The sequence below is a fragment of the Mustela putorius genome, unplaced genomic scaffold (assembly GCF_011764305.1).
Source record: "Mustela putorius furo isolate JIRA1106 unplaced genomic scaffold, ASM1176430v1.1 tig00003962_pilon_pilon_pilon, whole genome shotgun sequence".
NCBI classification, from domain to species: domain Eukaryota; kingdom Metazoa; phylum Chordata; class Mammalia; order Carnivora; family Mustelidae; genus Mustela; species Mustela putorius.
In genome coordinates, this window is record NW_025422106.1 from 1296089 (window position 1) to 1314078 (window position 17990).

The window sequence follows — 17990 nt, forward strand, 5'->3', positions numbered from 1 at the left end:
CAGCCCCTTGCCTTCTCTGCATAGTCCCCACCTTGGGCTTCTGATGCGGAGACCAGAAGGGCCCCCAGGGCCCACCGACTTCTCTGGCTTTCCTGGGTCACCGGGAACACTGATTCCCTTGGGAATTCTTCCCTCTCAGAATCTCCTTTGGAGTTGGTTCCCCCATGAATTAACAGGAAAGTGAGAGGAGGAAGCTGTTTCTTCTCTCTAAGAAAGCACTGGGAATGGACCTATCTCTCAAGAAAGGAGGGAAAGAAGAAAACAACTTTCCCTGCTGTCTTTTCTGGGCTAAGGGGAGCTTCCTCATTCATTCTCCTCACAGTGAGGTAGGCACTGCCTCTGCATTGCTGATGAGGAAATCAAGGCTCTGAAAGATTTAGCTCCCTACCTAAGGCCACACAGTTAATTTGTGTTTATATAGGTATTAGAGTCTAAGAAACTCAGAATCTCTGTTGTTTGGGGGGATACGGGTACCTCCCCTTAGGAGGTCTCCAACACAGAGGAGGCCCCTCTTTCCTCCAGCCTATGCTAAGCTAGATGGAGGGCCTGTTGACCCTATCTCAGAGTGCTTCAAGTACCCCTAAGTCTGAGTGCCCAGGGAGGGATGTTGGACTAACCTGGGCTGGACCAGAGGGAAGACAGCAGCCGTCAACTCAGAGGGCACTGGCAGAAAGCTGGCTAATGGATGGGCCTTAGGGGAGACTGGTCTGAGGGCTGAGGCCAGGATCCTTCGAAGCGTCTTTCAAGAAAGCTAGCACCCAGAGTCAGTCTGCGGCTGATGTGGGTGGATCTGAAGAGGGAGGGGACTAGGCCCCCACAACCACAAACCCTCACTTCTGCCCTTGTCCTACTTCTGCCACTGACAAATAAATCTCTATTCCTGCACAGAGTAACCTGAGCAGGGCTCCCATGGTGAGCTCACTCTTGGGAGGACAGAGATTGCATGAATGGCTATATGCAGGGGTTGCAGGAGGGGGGACCCAGGGTTCAGCCTCTGTTCCCCAGGGCTGGCATAAAGGCAGAACCCTCTTGAGCCTCCCCCCCCCCCAATCTCATCACCCACAGCAGAGGAGCCCCTGGAAGGAGGGGACTTTGATCCAGAAGTTTCTTCACCCACCCTCAAGGAAGGATTCCTTCAACCCCCAATCTACCTCCCTTTCTTTGGACAGGCCAGGGGATAAAGCTCAAAGAGATACACCTTCAGGCCCAATGGGCAGGGGACAACTTGGAGAGTACCAACGTCCCTCCTGATCTATCTCCATTTGTGGTAGGGTCACTAGGAGGGGAAGGTGTCTTGGGGACGTTTGGGGACCTTAGCTGTGGGGACTGAGGTCCCTTCTTTGCTGAATTCCAAAGGCCAAGCCCCAGAGGAATCCTGCTTTGCGTCCACAAAGGAGGGATTGTCAGGTCTGGCCTTTATTTAACACATGATGTTAAATTGTCCCTTCTCTGCTTGAGGAGCAGAGTTCTCTGCTTGAAGGCTATGAGGACATCCCCTCACAGTCAAGGGATGCCTATATTGGAGTCTCCAGAGCAGACACATCCAGTTAATGGGGCAGAAGGGTCCACATTCTTCCACTACTTCACTATCAGAAAGTCCTAACTTTGATGTCACTCTCATCTATCCTTCTGTAGATCCAACCTTTTCTTGTTCCCTCAATCGCATCCAGTCTCTAATATGGTTTCCCAAGTCTTCCACGACTTTGTCACGCTCCCCATTCAGGGTCTTTCGGTGTAAAACCATCCCCTTCCCCACGTCTTTACCCTTCATGCTCCTCCCCATCTTATCGAGCCCCCCCTAGGCTCCGCCCACCTTGCGCTCCTGGCCACCGCGGCAGCCAATAGCTGAGAAGCTGATTAGCATAGCCGCGCGGGGGAGCAGCGGAGGGAAGGGGGAGGGACCTGGCGACCTCCTAAATCAAAGTTGGAAGGCGAGGACTGGGCGGAGGGGCCTCCGGGTGCCGGGCCGGGGCCGGCGGGGGGAGGGGGAAAGGGATGGGGGGCGGGCACAGAGGACGGAGGAGCCGGCCGGACACAGACTGCTCCGTCGCTCCCTCCCTCAGCTCATCCCCGCGTCCCCACTTCCCTCCTCCCCTCGCTCGGAGCAGCATCCTCTGCAGACCCTCGGTCCTCTTTCCCGGGGTCGTCCGGCTCCCGCGGCTCCGTGTAATTACTCCCCTTCACTGGCCAACCCGGGAACTTTCTCCTCCCGCTCTCGGCAGTGGGGGGTCGCTTTGCCAGGGCGGATTTTTCCTGGGGTTCACTGGGGGGCAGTCTCTGGAGAAGGGCCTCAGGGTCCCAGAGAGACGTCTGCCACCTGCCACCTGCACCCAGCAGACCTGCCGTCGGGTCTTGGCACCCTCTCTCCCCCTCTCCCCCAATCATGACCGAAATGAGCGAGAAGGAGAACGAACCGGATGACGCGGCCACCCACACCCCCCCGGGGACCATCTCTGCCCTCCAGGAAACCAAGGTAACTCAGGAGGGTAGAGGCCTGGACCCCTGCCCGGGTGCGTCCCCAGCCCGGGTGCCCTCTCCCCGACGCGGTCACAGCTGTGGGCTCGGGTCATGGCAGCGGGACCTGTGTGATCCCGAAGGCTCTGCGTGGTGACCTGGGAGAGTGGGTTCGCGACGAGGGGCCACCGGGAGCGCCCATCACACAAGCACGACACGCCCTTGCGCGCGTGATGAGCGGACACGCTGCCGCGACCCTCTGGGGAGGTTGTAACTCGGCTTTGTTGGAGGGAATCGGAGCGGCTAAAGCGGAGGGAGTGTGTAGCGGTGTGTAGCGGTGTGTAGCGGGTGTGGGCCGGTGTACGCGCCGGTGTGTGTGTGCGAGGCGCACCCCTCCCGCGTCCGCCAGGTCTCTGTAGCTCCGTCTGTCCCTCTCTGCCTGTGACTCTCTGAAAATGTCTCTACAACCTGTTTGTCTTGGTGTCTCTCCCGCTTTCTTTCGGCATCTATATATGTTTATCTCTGAGCCTCTCTGGATGTCCCTGTCCGACCCGCCGCAGTCCCGCATTCCCCCCTTCCAGCCAGGTTAGGCTCGGGGACGTGAGGCCGCGGCCCGGGGGTGCGTAGCTTCCGAGTGCTCGCTGGGGGCTGCGGCAGTGCTGGCCATCGCGGGCGGGGACCAGGCACTGTTGCTGCGGCTCCAGAGCAGAAGGACAGGCAGCCCCACCCCCCACCCCGGGAGCGGGACAGGGGGCGGGGGTGGGGGGCGGATGGAAGCAAAAAGAGAAGTCATCGTAATTAATGAATGTCATAATTAACTCTAATTATGTATGATTGTTACTCCTGCGGGAGTCGCAATGAATAAATTATTCCCCAGTGAAGGCAGGCGGAGCCCAGACTCCTGGTGCTATAGGGGTTGGGGGAGGCCACCCCTTAAATCTAATGCTCTCCCCCCACCTCTAATCTGTCCACATCCTCCCCAAGTTCTAGGTGCTCAGGAGTGACCCTCAAGAAGAAGTTTTGCGGGGAGCAACATGAACTGAGTGGGCTGGGGATGCGGAGATAAAAGGAGGCTTGTGTCAAGAGTGCTCTCTGTCTCCTCCCCAGACTTCAGTCCAAGGCTTCCTTCCTTCTCCCTTCCACCCTGGTGTTTTGTTCCCACCTGCTCCTGTTTATCCAGTCGAGGAGGGGGCACTGAAGACCAAACAAAACAAAACAAAACAAAACAAAACAAAAAACGGGTGGGGTCTTTGGCTCCTTCCAGGTGTGGAGCTCATCTATAGCTCTTTCCAATGCCCATCTTGCTCTTAATTCGGTCCAGGCCACCTCTCAGGATATGAGGTTAATTCAAGGTCAAGGTCATCTAGAGAGTGACCAGGGGTAGATGAGTAGGGGCAGGGTGGCACTTGGCTGAGGCTCCCCAGGAAGCTCCTCCTCTCTAAACCAGTGAGACCCACTCCATCTCCATGTCAGTTTATAGATCAGAACTTGACCTTCTTCTGCCCCCTTCTGAGAATGAGACTCTGGTCTCTCAGACCACAGAGTTAACTCCACCTCAGAGATCCAAGTCTCTACTAGGAAAGGAGTCAGGTCTTGGGGTGGGAGGATCTTGCTTGGAATATTTGTGATGGCTATTTTTTTTTTTAAAGCAGAGGGTCCCAGGAGCTGAGCCCCATCCTGAGTGCCAATATCCCTGGCCTTCCCAGTTGCCTTGTAGTAGCCCCCTATGGATACATTCCCTTTGCTTTCCAAGGGCATGGGGGTCTTCCAGGCCCTGCCTTGCTTCCCACAGGAGGCAGGGCTGCCTACTCCCCTTCTTAAGACCTCTCCAAAAGCAGGCAGGAGTTGAGGCAGTGCTGTCTCAGCAAACCCAGAGGCTGCAAGCTCAGCTGTGTGGGCAGGGAGAGGGCAGGAGGGGGAGGGCAGGGCATGGCAGGTCTGCATCTCCCTCGCCCAGTGCAAGGACTCCAATGCTCTCACCTCTGAGGCTGATCCAGGGACATCCCAAGAGCAAGAGGAGGGGGATTGCATACATCGCCCTGCCCCTTTACCCCCCTTCCCTAAATCTCACCCTTGCAAAGGACTGTAATCTCCCAGAGGCTGGGCTGGGGATCTGGATGGAGGTGTTCAGGAAGGCAGACATGGGCAGGGGGAGAATTCAGGGCCCTACTAGCCCCTTTAGCTCCCAGCATCTCAACCTGTCCCAAAGAAGCTTGGTCCTCAGACTATAGAACTTGGGGAAGGGGGAAGGGAGAGTTTGAGGCAGGTACAAAGAGGCAGCTGGTGTCCATTAGGCAGTGAAGCCAACATTCCAGAATCATTCATCAGTGCTGGGGTCCCCTGGGCATTCCTTGCCAGCCCAAGTCCAGCCTCCTGCTCATACTAAGGTTGGATCACATCCCTGCACCTGAGCTACTCAGTGACCTTCCTGCTACCATCCTTGCCATCGCTGGGTCCCCATGCCATCCTACCACAGGGTGGTACCATCACCCCCTTTGGTGCCATCCTTGGGAAGACCCTGCCATGCCAGCTCGCCATCTGAGTCAGCTTGTGCCACGCCTGCCACCACCCACCGCCAGCTGCCTAGTGCCCTTTCAGGAGCTGGAGGGAAGTGAGGAGATGCTGCGGGGAGCTGAGGAAATGAAGGGACCATCCAGTCTGTGGGGAGGTGGGGAGGAGGCAGGCAGGCCGGGCCCCGCCTCCGGGAAGGGATTCAGGAGAATGGGCCTGGAGGTCCAGTCTCCAAGCCAGATAATCTCCTGGGACATCCAGAGAGAATAAGGATCCTGGTGGGTCAGCTTGCCAGGGTACATGGCAGCTTCTCCGAGGGAATGGGTCCTGGGATACTGGGGGGCATCAAACAGAGAGCTGATGGGAGATAGGGAAATAGGGAGTTAGTCCTCTCTGGGGCCTAGTAGTTGCAAGAGTGGGAATACCTGACCAGGCTGAGCCAAAATGAGGTTTGAGTAGCCAAGCCAGATGTCTCTTGGGGGGACAGGCATCAAGCCATTTGGCAGATGTGCGCCCATCCTGCTGTCCAGCCATACACTTGACATCTGCCAGCCATCCCAGGTGATACATTATTCCTTCCGGCTTCTCTCCCCTCCTGGGATCTGGGGCCTCCAGCAGAACCAGGAAGTTGGGGGCAGAATTGGGGCTGCCCCAGTGCTGGGGAACATTCTGTTCCAAAGACCTCTGTACCCTGCAGAGGTGGCTCTTGGCACAGGCCAGGGGAAGACCAGGAAAGGGCAGAGGCTGGAGAGTAAGGAGCTCTACACATCTCATCCTGTGGGGATTACTATGGAAATAACAGCCTTGGGCGGGAGGGATAGGACTGATGTCTTCAAATATTTGAAGGACTGATGTACATATAAGAGGGAGTGGCCCTTTCTGGAGCCAAGGGAAGAACAGAGCCGATAGGCAAAAAGATCTCAGGGAGGCAGGTTTCAGCTCTATATAGGGAAGCACTTTGCTGCGACTGCAGCTGCCCAAAGATGGAATGATTGTCCCAGGAGACGGTGTGCTTCCTGCCATAGGAGGTGACCCGCAGTCAGACAACTGTTCACAGGGGACGTGGTGAAGGCATTGTGGGCCGATTTTATGGGCGGGGGACTACTCTAGGTGGCCGATCTTGCACATTCCTTTCAACCTTACATTTCCTGGTTGACCTGGCAGGCAAGACCATGGCATCGCTGAGGGTCAGGAGTGAGTGAGGGCCAAGGCAGAGCCCAGAGCAGCAGGACTCTTCTGGTCCTTTTGGCTCAACAGCCAAAGCCACTGTTCAAGTCCTGGCTCTGCCACTTAGCAGCCGAAGACTCACAGCACGTGGGTGATTTCACTCCTAGGCACCTGTGAGTTCATCTGCAAAGTGGGACCGTCATTGTCACTGTGTCGGCGGGAAGGGCCAGTCTTCATAAGGTCCTGCAGGAGGAGTGCTAGCTCAACCCCAGTATTTTGACAAGGACAGCCCCTCATTATAGCTTTCTGTTTTTACTTTTTGGACCCAGAGCCTTGCATTGCTTAGAGAGCATCTAGTCCTGCCCCTTTCCCCTTGGATGTGGGGAAACTGAGGCTGAGAAAGTGGAAGTGAAGTGACTTGCCTTGAGACCACAGGAGTAGTTTTGTGCCCCTGCCCCTCACAGCATCCCAAAGCCCTCTTGTGCTCTGTGCTCTGGCCCCTGGGCAGAACGGTAGGTGGTCCTCCTCCCCCCACACTCTGGGCCTCTGAGAGCCCCCAGAGTCCTGTGGGCTCATAGAATACCTTTGTGTTCTAATTAATTGTCCCTCCAGGCCTCCACCTCTGCCCTAACACCCAGGGATCTGGGGCCTGGGGCCCTCCTTCCCATAGATGCACAAAGAAGCCTACAGTGCTACACAGGAAGCTGAGTTTGGAAGGCAAGAAGCTGGGCAACTCAGCGTGCCAGACACCCCAAGGCTCCCAGCTGGCACAGCGGGGCCTGCCTCATGCCCAAACATCGCCCTCTCCCTCCTGCTTCTTCCTATGTTTTGCCACCTGCCAGCTTCCCTGGGGTCACGCAGGCTGCTTGGAAGTGCCAGCTGGGAACCCTGACCAATTCTCCCAGCCTGAAGCCAGGCCTCCCGCCCCCTTTACCGATCACCGCTGGGAAGGAGTGGGCAGGAGTGAGGGGGCTCTCCCCAGAGGGGAAGAGGTTCAAGGATCTGGGTAGGGATGTTTCCAGACCTCACTCTGGGCAGACTGTGAGAAGGATATGTTGGGGTGAGCAATGGAAGGAACTCTGGGCTGGCTGCAGAATGAACCCAGCATTCCAGAACATGGGTTCCATTTAGGATTCCAGGCACTCGCCTATCATTTGATCAACAAACATTGACCAAGCAGCTACTATGTCTTGGGGCTCTGGGTGGGGGTTTCATTCAACTGTCCCTGGCCTCAAGGGGCTCCAGTGTCCTGAGGTAGTAAGAAGTAACTGACAACGTAAACCAGATTGGGTCTGTAATGGAAGTCGGTACTAGGTGCAGTGGGGCCCAGAGGAGGGAGCGGTTATACTCAACGGAATTCCTGCAGAAGAAGAGACTGCTTTCCAGAGGAGGAAAAGTCACTGGAAACCCTGAGGTATAAAGAGGATATTCACTGGATAAGGCAGAGAAGAGGACAAATGCATCAAAAAAGTGCAGAGGAATAAACACGGACGGGTTTGAGAATCCCCGTGTCTGGGCTGCAGGTGGAAGGCATGGGTGGGAAGGGAAGGCTTGGCCGAGCCGCAGAGTCTCCCGACGGGGCCGAGGGCCTTGACTATGTCCTAAGGAGCCATGGAAAGTGGTTAACCAAGTCAAGGATCACCTCTTTGGCAGCTGTAGGGAGAGCAGGGGGAGATGGGCAGGGTGGAGGTGGGGACTGTGACCCTGAACTGGGGCAGGGCTGTGGAGACAATGAGGTGATTATAGGGGATGGGCTGGAGAGCGATTTTGGAGGAAGAATCAGCCCCTGAGGATGAGGGTCCAGGATGACCCCTCCCCAACTCCCAGCCTGGTGGACAACACCAGTGGAAAACTGGGGACCTGGTGTGTCTGTTTGGCCCCCAAAGTATTATTTTGTTTAACTTGAGTAAATAGTACACCCATACGAGGAAATCCTGTGTAGCCATAAACAAGAATGATGAAACTCTTTATGCGTTGGTATGGAATGATTTCCAAGATTTACTGTTAAGTGAAAAAAGCAAGGCGTAGGAAACATAGTACACTACCATTTCTGCAATGAAAAAAAAATGCAGTACAACCTCGATTTTGTTTCTATCTAAATTCACAGAAAAGTCTAGATTTCTTTTGAAAAATTGGAAAGCCTGGCCCCACTGGGCTGGCCGTGTGGACTAGCCCCGGTTGTCCAGGGGACCCCAGCAGCTGCTCTCTGGCTGGCCAGCCTGTCACAGTGCTCAACACTCCCAACCGTGCCTGCCCAGCCAGACCTTCTTTGCTCACGGACGCTCCCTACCTGGTTCCTGTCAGCTTCCGGGATTGGGACCACCTTCTGGAACAGGGCAGCCTCTGTCTTAGTACTTAGAGGCTGTGAGGCTGTGGCTGACCGAGGAGCTATCCTGGCTGGGAGCCAGTCCCCTCTGGCTTTTGCTTACAGCCCCACTTCCTCTCTCAGCTGCAGAGGTTCAAGCGCTCGCTTTCCCTCAAGACCATCCTCCGAAGTAAGAGTGTGGAGAACTTCTTCCTTCGCTCGGGCTCTGAGCTCAAGTGCCCCACTGAGGTGCTGCTGACGCCCCCAACCCCACTGCCCCCTCCCTCCCCACCACCAGCATCTACAGACGGGGATGTCCCGACGCCGGCCCCCTCCCCCTGCCCCATCCCACGGCCCCTGGCACCACTCAAACCAGTAAGACTGCACAGCTTCCAGGAACATGTCTTCAAGAGAGCTAGCCCCTGTGAGCTATGCCACCAGCTCATTGTGGGTACGTGCCTGCAGTGTCAAAGAAAGGGGTCGGGGGAGGGGGCGGTGGAGAGTATACCCAGGCCAATGTTGGGCTCTTGCTACTTAGGGCCTCCGTTCTCACTGCACCCCTCACCCTGGGTGGACCAACGGGCAACCCTGGGGGTGGGCAGGTGCCCAGGGTCGCAGCGTTTACTAAAAACTTGGGCATCAGTTGATGCTGCGAGTGTATGAGGGGTAGGCGCGCGGTCCCCAGGCTGACACAAGGCTGCCCGGCCCCTTCCTATGTCCAGTGCCCCACCTGCCCGCTCTGCTTCTTGCCCCTGGATGTACCCTCCTTGGCCTAATTGTCCTTGTTGAACCCAAATTCTTCCCAGGAAACTCCAAGCAGGGTTTGCGATGTAAGACGTGCAAAGTGAGTGTCCACCTCTGGTGCTCTGAGGAGATCTCCCGCCAGCAATGCCCAGGCAAGGCGGTGAGTGGGGACCATGGCTGGCTGTGGGTGCTCCCCCCAAAGACTGGCCTGTGAGGGGAATGAGTGCCCCCCTCCAGGCCGGTTCCTCCCATGGGGTGGTCCTGGGGCTCAGGGAAGGACAAGCTATACCCTTATGCCCTCTCTCTGCTCCCTCTTGCCACAGTCCTCCTCCTTCCGTCGCAACTTCAGCTCCCCGCTCCTGGTGCATGAGCCACCCCCCGCCTGCGTCACAAGCAGAGAGTCCCCACCCACTGGTGAGTGTTTCCCCCATGGCCTCTGATCCCACATCCCAGGGGTGTGATGAGAAACCCACACATTCCTTAGATGGGCACCTGAGTCAGGTGGCACTGCCAGTCCTTGGCACTTCCCTGCTCTGAATGCCCTTGTCCTCAATGAGGGGGTACCCATTCATTCCTTCATTCATTCATCCTTCAACAGACATCTTACGGGACACTTCCTAAGTGCCAGGCATCATGCTAGACATGGGGACACAGCACTGAAGAAGGTGGAGTTCGTGGTCTAGTGAGGCAGCGAGACATGAAAGAGCTAATCACACAAATCGGCAATCAATCACCATTCTCATGAATGCCTGAACTGAGAAGGGTAGAGACTAGAGAGTCAGGCAGGCACTGTCCTCCTCCACAGGGAGAGAGGGAAGGTGTCCGGAGATACGAAGGATGGGGAGGCATTCCAAGAGGAACTGGAGAAGACTGGTGTGGGCAGAGAGGGTCCTGGGGTAGGATGAGGCAGGGAGTTAAAGAGAAAGGATGTCTCGGCTGTAAGGGAGTGAAAGTGACACAGGACTTCGGGGCAGAGCAAGGTTGGCTGCCGGGTGCCAGGCCTTGAGAGTGGCTCATTGGCAGGGGCCAGCGGCAAGGTAGACCCCGTCTATGAGACCCTGCGCTATGGCACCTCGTTGGCCCTGATGAACCGCTCCAGCTTCAGCAGTACTTCTGAGTCCCCCACGCGGAGCCTGGTATGTAGGGCACCCAAGGGGAGCCTGGGAGGCAGGGGTCTCTGAGGGTGAGGGTCCAGGGGCTGAGCCCTTCCCCCGTGTGTCCCCAGAGTGAGCGGGATGAGCTGAATGAAGATGGGGAAGGCAGCATTCGCAGCTCAGAGGAGGCCCCTGGAGAGAGTGGTGAGTGGAGGTGGGACCAGAGGACCAGGAGGTCGGGATTAGGGGCAGGGAATGGAGCCCAGGGCGGGCCACTCCCTGCAGCCTCATGCCCCTGCCCTGCCCTGGCATCTCTAGTATTCACAGCCCCAGCTGAGAGTGAAGGGTCAGGACCGGAGGAGAAAAGCCCCGGACAACAGGTGAGGTTATGCGGGCACTGAGCCCTGGGAGGCCAGATGGCAAGGGAATGTTACTTCTTCTTGTCATTGATTCATAGGTGGGTGCGAGCATGGTGAGTGGGGGTGTCACTGCTCCATCACTTATCCTCAGTCTACGGGGATGGGCAATGCCAGGGTGAGTATGCAGGAAAGGGGGGTAGCCCCCCTCCCACCATGGAGCCAATGCTGCTGTCCCCACTCCCGTGCCAGCTCCCCAAGACTGGGCCGTTCCAGGGCGCAGCAAGGTGCAGCAAGGCACAGAGAGTATTCCCTTGCTCCATCCTTGGCCTGGTCCCCCAGAGATGAACCCGGAAGATAGGAGAACTTGACCTCTCCCCGTCATGGACCCAGGGGCACTGTGTCCCAATCCCTAGCAACCCCCCCCTCCCCACCAAGGGTAGGCAGGTCAGGGCCAGTGAACAGTGGGTGGAATGAGGAGAGGGTCCTCTTCCCATCACTGACCCAGAGCTTTTCCACAGCCCCCCAAACCCCTTCTGCGGAAGGACGTGGGACCCATGTACTCCTATGTCGCGCTCTACAAGTTTCTGCCCCAAGAGAACAACGACCTGGCTCTGCAGTAAGTCCTCTTTGTGGTCCGGCCCCACCAGGCAGCCACCCAGCTCCAGTTCAGGGCCCCGCTCCCGGACCTTGGAATACGAGTGTGAGGGGGATCTTCAGGAACCTTCTCCCGGCATGCATGAGACAGCTGAGCCCAGAGAGGAGCTGGACTGCCCAGAGTCCAAAAGAGATTGGTGCTGATGTCCTCTCTCCTGCCCCCGACCCGGGCTCTGCCCTACAGTGTCTGCTGTCCCTGTGGTCACAGGGTCCTCTGAGGGCGTCAAGAATGCTCCCCCAGCTGCAGGGTGGGGGCATGCTGGGGATCTGGGGGCCCCAGATCATTAAGATGTGGAAAGGGCAGGTCCCTCCTGCCCATTTGCAACCCCAGCTCTGTCCTCCCAGGCCTGGGGACCGGATCATGCTGGTGGATGACTCTAACGAGGACTGGTGGAAGGTGACTTGGCAGGGTGGGGAGCAGAGGGACCCTGGTAGGCACCCCACCTTTCCCCACCTTCAATGGGCATTGCCTCACCTTCTTCTCTCCAGGCCCAAAGTCCTCCCCTCCTCCAGCCACTGGCCCTCACCAAGCCTAGGACCAGCACTTGGGACTTGCTCTCACTTTGACCCTCCCTGCCTTTGTCCCTCTACTCACCTCATGCCCTTCCCGGCGCAGAAGCCACCCTCTGGGGGTTCGGATACAGGAAGCCCAGGATCTGGAGTTTGATGGCAGTGGCTCTGAACGGGCAGCGAGTCTAGAGGAAGCGATGTTGGGGGGTGGGCATGGGAGCTCATTGCCAGCCTCATCCCCAGGGCAAGATTGGCGACCGGGTTGGCTTCTTCCCAGCCAATTTTGTGCAGCGAGTCAGGCCAGGCGAGAACGTTTGGCGCTGCTGCCAACCCTTCTCTGGGAACAAGGAACAGGGGTACATGAGCCTCAAGGAGAACCAGGTGAGTTCCTGGGCCCCGCAGCAGCTGGAGAGGTGGGCAGGAAAGGGGCGCCAGGCGGGGCATGAACGCCCTGGAGAAGGACACCTCCAGCCTGGCAGTGGGAAGGAAGGAGGGTTAGGAAGGCGGGACTGCAGGGCCCTCCTGTCATCTCCTGCTGGGGACTGGGGCTGGTGGCCAACACAGGCAGGGGGCTGAACTGGGTTCGAGACAGCTTGGGGGAGGGGAAGAGCACTGGGTGAGGAGTCTGGAGGCTTGGGTTTGAATGCTGGCTACGCCTCTGGCTTGTTGTATAAGCTCCGGCAAGCCTTTTCCCCTCCCCTTACCTCCCCTGCGAAATGGGAGTTCAGCTGGGGCGTTAGAACAGCTGATCTCACAGGTCAGCCCCAAAGTGCTGCTCAGCATCTGCTGATGTCCTGATCTCGCTGTCTGTTGAGCTCAGTACCCTCATGGGATCTGCTCCCGTCACCCCAGCTGATGTCTCCAACCACATCTGATCCTGGTCCCATCAGTCCCTGGGGTGGCCCCCTGGGAGCCATCAGCAGGACTCAGGGCCAGGGCTGCAGGCAGAGCCGGGACTCGGCTCCTTGTCTCTCCCACTCAGATCTGTGTGGGCGTGGGCAGGAGCAAGGATGCTGACGGCTTCATCCGCGTCAGCAGCGGCAAGAAGCGGGGCTTGGTGCCAGCCGACGCCCTGACCGAGATCTGAGAGAAGCCAAGAGAACCCAGATGCCACCCTGCCCATGCCTGGCCCTTGCTTCTGGCCCCAGAGGGGAAAAGGCATCTGCCCTCTGCCTCTTTCCTAGGGGCCACTCCCCGGGACTTGGGAGCCTTCTGCACTGAGGAAGGTTTTATTTCTTGGGTCCCAAGTTGCCCTGAGGGAGTTGCTCCTCTGGGACTTGGGGATGAGGAAGGAGGAGAAAGTGGGAGGGAATGGGGAAACTCCAGGTAGGTCCAGCCCATGCCCGGACATCCAGTTGCCACGCTGAATGCAGCCCTGGGGAGGGGGGCGTTCCTGGGGAACTTTCCCGCTGCTTTGTCCAGAGAGCCTTCCCACACCCACACCACCTCTGCATGCCCAACACTGTCCCCCTCGCCCCGCAGAGCTCCTGCTTGGGTCTACGTGCGTGACCTTGCGGCTGCCCCTTTGGAAGGAAGTGGGGCCTTGGGAAGGTGCCTTCCCAAGTCCCCCAGGTCTCTGCCCTCTGCCCAGGGTCAGGTGGCGGTTCAGAGCTGCGGGAGGATCCCGAGTCCAACTCCTGGTTTCACCACCTCTGTCCCTCCATCAGTTCTCAGGAAAGTTCTGCGGGAATCTCTCCCCTTACTTGAAACCCCGGGCAGACAGAGGAGGAGAGGGCCGAGTTCTGGGGAAAGCACGGTAAATCAGAGACCGTCTCCTCAAAGAGAACAGTCAGTCAGCACAGAGCGGCCTCGTGGTGCCCTTGCCCACTGGGGAAGGACACTCAGTAGCATCCTACCCACAGAAACCTAACTGAGAACAACAACAACAAAAAACCAGCCCATGCTTGGTCAGAACCCTCATTTGACTGTCAGGAATCTGGAAGTCTCAGCTAGCAGGACTGACCAGCCAGGGAAGCTGTGCTTAGTTTCTGCCCCAGGTCTCACAGGGCCCAGCCCTGGGAGCCCCACCCTCAGGGCCAACCTCCACATGGCCCTTCCTCACCCCCTTCCTCTGGGCCTTGCCGGAAACACTGGTACCCCTCTTTCTGTGCAAGAGTCCCTCTTCTGGTTGTAGCTGTGCCCTTCTCCTGGACACTGAGTCCTGGGAGGAAGAGGGAGTGGGAGATTGTCAAGACCCATCATTCTGTTTGGCCACCAGGAAAGGAAGGGGGTGGGCACCATGAGTGTGGGGTAGGCACACACATGAAGAGGACCCCTCCCTGGCGGGTTGCTTTTCTATGGTGCCAACCTCCCTCTCCCCCTAAGCTCAGAGCCTCCTCTCGTGCCCTTGATCGTGCCAGCCAATGCCAGCCCCCATCCTGGGCACAGTCACACCCTCCCACACAGTAGGAGGGACACATCCTCCTACCACTGGCCCCTGCCCCATTTCTCCCCGTCCATGGGGGGCTCAAGCCACACTGCCCTGTTTGCTGCCACGGGGTCCCCCCAGCAATATCCCAGGGGCGGGCCCCATGCCCACGGTACACGAGGCTGCATGATGGGTCTACGGGGGCGTTGCTGAGCCCCTAGACCCTTTAAATAAATGTTTCTTGTCCCAATCTGTCTGCTCCGCGTGTCTGCTTGGGAGAGAGGAAGGAAAGGTGCAAGGAGTGGGGCGGGGGCTGGAGGTGCCAAAAGGAGACAAGCCTGGAGGGGGAAGAATTTGTGGATCTCTGAGAAGAGGGGAGCTGGGATAGACCCAGACGTGGCAGGGGTCCCCATGCTTCCCTAATCCCTTCTCTGGGCAGCAGCGCGAGATGGGGGATCTGGGGAGGAGTTCGAGAGAAAAGCAGGGCAGGGGTGGGGTGGGGTGGGGTGGGATGTTTTGGGATGCTGGAAGGGGAGAGGGTGCAGCTGCGGTCACTTTCTGGCTCGATGCACACCTGCGTCCGCAGGGGACGGGCGCCCAGCCATGAGCCTCAGCACCATTTCCGCGCAGCCGTTGTTGGCCCCCGAGACATCCCCTTCCCCGAGATCAGCCTCGCCCCCGCAGCTCCCGCAAACCCAAGGCAGAAAGGCCGGCGGAGCGGACAGTCTCCGACAGTGGGGCCCCCCTGAGATGACTCAGTCCCGCCCGTCATGGAGAGCCTGGCACGCGGGGGGCTGGCGGCAGCGCCCCTCCCGCACCAGTGCCCGCCGCCCACCTGCTCCGCGGCAGAGCTGCCTCCCTCCCCTCCGCCTGCCTGGCCGCGTCATAGCCAAGGCAGGCACGTCCTGTGCTATTTATAGGCAGAGGGGAGCGCAGAGGGAGAAAGAGGCGGGCTGCGGGGGGGCCAGGGCCACGCCAGTGCCACCAGAATGCGGGAGCGTGTGCTGCCCCTCCTGGTCGGCACCCAGCGCTTCTGCCTTCTTGCCCCCCCCCACCCAAAGCGAGGGCGGCCAGGTAGGGCCAGACGCGGAGCTTTCCTGGGGCCCCTTTAGCCAGGGAAGGCCCTAGAGCTAGGTGGGTGAGCGGGAGAGGGAGGATGACCACTCCTTTCTAGGACCCCTGGTAATGGGTATGAAAAAAGGGGTCACACACCCAGTCCAGGGGCTTCAAGAGAGGAGAACTGGCTAAAGAGGCACCTGCTGTGCCTGGAGAACCATGCCGGGAACTTTATGTAATCCTCTCAATGACCCAGCAAGGCAAGGGGTTCTCTCCCCTTTTCACAATGAAGAAACTGAGGCACAGAGTTATTAGGGGGCATATTCAAGGTCATAGAACTTATCCAGCCCTGCCTTGCCTCTTTTATACAGAAGGACACTGAGGCCCAGAGTGGATCAGTAACTTGCCCAAGGTCAACCAGCAAATTGGTGAGCAGGCCAGTCTCAGAAACCATGGCTCTTGCCTCCCAGTTCAGCTCTTTCCTGACCAGGGTCCCTGGGTGCCTAAGAACAACAAGATGGAAACAGAGACACCCCGAGACGCTGAGCCAGGGGCTCTGGGGAACAAAAGCCCACCCCACTGGAGAGAGGGAAAGCCTTTCAGCCAAGCTTTCTGCACACTCCGCTTGTGCCTGCCCCCAGCCGGCAGCTGGCCTGGACCCCCGCCTCCTCCCCAGCCCATTTGCCGCACTGCTGAGTACAGCAGCTTTTTCGGGTGGCTGAACCACTACCAGCACGCTCACTGCCTGGGGGCGGGGAACAGCTGGTGCCCCCACGATAGCCTCTGCCCTCCTCTGTGCCATTCTGGGGTGTGGCTGGGCCAGCGATACCCCTGGCCTCTGGCAGAGGATGTCCAGGAACTGCTGGTGCCTGCTCCCCGTTTGGCTCTATTGTCTGACCCACGAGCCCTCCCTCCACCTCAGCCTGCGCTTTAACCTGGCATAGATGGTCTGTGGATAGACTTCGGGGAGATGGGAAAAGAGGGGGAGTCTGGAAGCCAGAGACAAGAGGCCTAAAAGAGCAGAGAGATGGATATCAGAGGTGGGGGTGGGGATACACAGACAGAGGGAGACCTGTCTGTGCAACCTCACCCATTTTGTTAGTCCCATTCCCTTTGGTCTTGTCGGCCTTCTTTTATTTATTTATTTATTTGTTTGTTTGACAGAGAGAGATCACAAGTAGGCAGAGAGGCTGGCAGAGAGAGAGAAGAGGAAGCAGGCTTCCTGCTGAGCAGAGAGCCCTATGCGGGACTCCATCCCAGGACCCTGAGATCATGACCCGAGCCAAAGGCAGCGGCTTAACCCACTGAGCCACCCAGGCGCGCCCTCTTGTCGGCCTTCTTCACCGCCCCCCATCCTTAACACATGCCACCCCAATGCTTGGGACAGGCTGGGGACCTCTGCCGAGGAGTGCGAGGGAGGCAGGGTGGACGTCCAGCCTCTGGCCTCCCTGGGCTGGCAGGGAGCTGGCCTGGGGGTCTCTGTCTCTCAGCCTCAGAGAGAGCTCCGGGAAGGGGTCCAAGGACCCCAGTTCCCTTCTCCTGCCCACGTGGCCCTGCAGCAGCTGTGGGCCTCGTCCCTGTGTGGCTGCCTACTCTGAATCACACCCTCCCACGTCAGGAGGATCAACGGTAGGTGCTAGTGTCCATGCCATGCTGGGATCCTGGGGAGTCCTTGGCTTCTCCAGACCTCAGTTTCCTCCCCCCAAAATGGAATTAGACTTCTCAGGGAGGCTTTCCCTGAGGGCCATGAGCCCCTTTAAATGATATGCAGAACTATGTGGTGGGACCAGTCCTGTGACTTTGAGAGGATGGACCTATCTTTCCATCGGAACGACCCTAGGCTCCAGGACCTGGACGAGATCCAGCGGTTACTCTCGGGGGCTCTGCCTGCTGAGGCTGCCGCCTACCCTGCCCTGGGGAGGGTTTGGAGGCCTATGGTGAAAAGAAGCAACCTCCAGGTCTGCGGTGAGCTCCAGAAAGAAGTGACTAAACCCGAGGTTTTCCAAGAGATAGTCTCCTAAAACCCAGACCCCTTCTCTCCCACCCCAACAGCTTCCAAAACAACCCTTAAAATGAACCGGTAGCCTACCCCTCCGGCAACCTGCAGGAGAACAGCGCCATCTCCTGGTCAAGGGCGGAAACTGGCTTCGAGTTGCAAGCCCAGGAAGCCTAGTGGAGGGTCCCTTTGGTAACCTTCTTCTCCTTCCTGTCATCCCTCCACTGCCTGGAAGGGAGGGGAAGAGAGATATGGGGAGTGGAAGGAGGGTGGCCTACCATGCCCTTCCTCTTGTGGTCCAGCCATGCTTGGGAAGAAGGTATCCCATGATCCGAGCTGGAAGCTTGGTGAAGGTCCTTCCCCTTCTAGGCCGCAGCCTCCCCGCAACGTGGACTTGCAAAGGATTACAGCACAAACTAAAGGATATAGTTAACACAGACTGCTACAGTGGCAACAGGGAACCCAAAAATCCCATTCTGATGCATGTGAGCAGGGTGAAGATCCTCTGGATTTTTCTGAGTCCGAGCTGCCTTGCCTTGGGCCACCCACCTGCCCCACCCTGTCTGGACTGGATGAGGACCCTAAAGGCGGGGTAGGAGAGGGGGTCTGGTGTCTCCAAGAACCTATCAGTCCTGTCTTCCCCATGCACGTGCAGTTGGGAACATCTGCCCAGCACATCCCCTCAAGTCCCCAGTGGGTCAGGAGAGGGGTGGGGGGCAGGGAGGAAACTAGGACAGGCATGCACCTAGCTATGCTGAGGACTAAAGAAGGG

At 58.1% G+C, this 17990-nt stretch overlaps 1 protein-coding gene across 4 annotated transcripts; it reads left to right on the forward strand.

The window, feature by feature from the left end:
* The first annotated feature begins 1911 nt into the window (after window positions 1–1911).
* Window positions 1912–14416, forward strand: STAC2 (SH3 and cysteine rich domain 2). 4 transcript variants are annotated; one of them, XM_045070217.1, is made up of 12 exons: window positions 1914–2473; window positions 8582–8627; window positions 8736–8888; window positions 9244–9341; window positions 9505–9595; window positions 10205–10317; window positions 10407–10479; window positions 10594–10655; window positions 11153–11250; window positions 11634–11685; window positions 12042–12179; window positions 12781–14416. In XM_045070217.1, exons 1-12 carry the CDS (start codon window positions 2384–2386, stop codon window positions 12883–12885), a joined length of 1119 nt encoding a protein of 372 aa, XP_044926152.1. In that variant the 5' UTR covers window positions 1914–2383; the 3' UTR covers window positions 12886–14416. The 4 variants fall into 4 exon arrangements, 3 of the variants coding, with proteins under 3 accessions (XP_004764733.1, XP_044926152.1, XP_004764731.1); XM_004764674.3 differs by having other exon boundaries at window positions 1915–2473; window positions 8582–8888; XM_004764676.2 differs by lacking the exon at window positions 11634–11685 and having other exon boundaries at window positions 1913–2473; window positions 8582–8888.
* The last annotated feature ends 3574 nt before the right edge of the window (window positions 14417–17990 follow it).

What these genes read in the sequence shown, in the direction of transcription:
- STAC2 (XM_004764674.3), top strand. Translation starts at nt 2,384, where the DNA reads ATGACCGAAATGAGCGAGAAGGAGAACGAACCGGATGACGCGGCCACC. An exon ending in AGCAATGCCCAGGCAAGGCG is followed by an intron (nt 9,342 to 9,504) that starts GTGAGTGGGGAC and finishes CTCTTGCCACAG; the next exon opens with TCCTCCTCCTTCCGTCGCAA. An exon ending in AGAAAAGCCCCGGACAACAG is followed by an intron (nt 10,656 to 11,152) that starts GTGAGGTTATGC and finishes GCTTTTCCACAG; the next exon opens with CCCCCCAAACCCCTTCTGCG.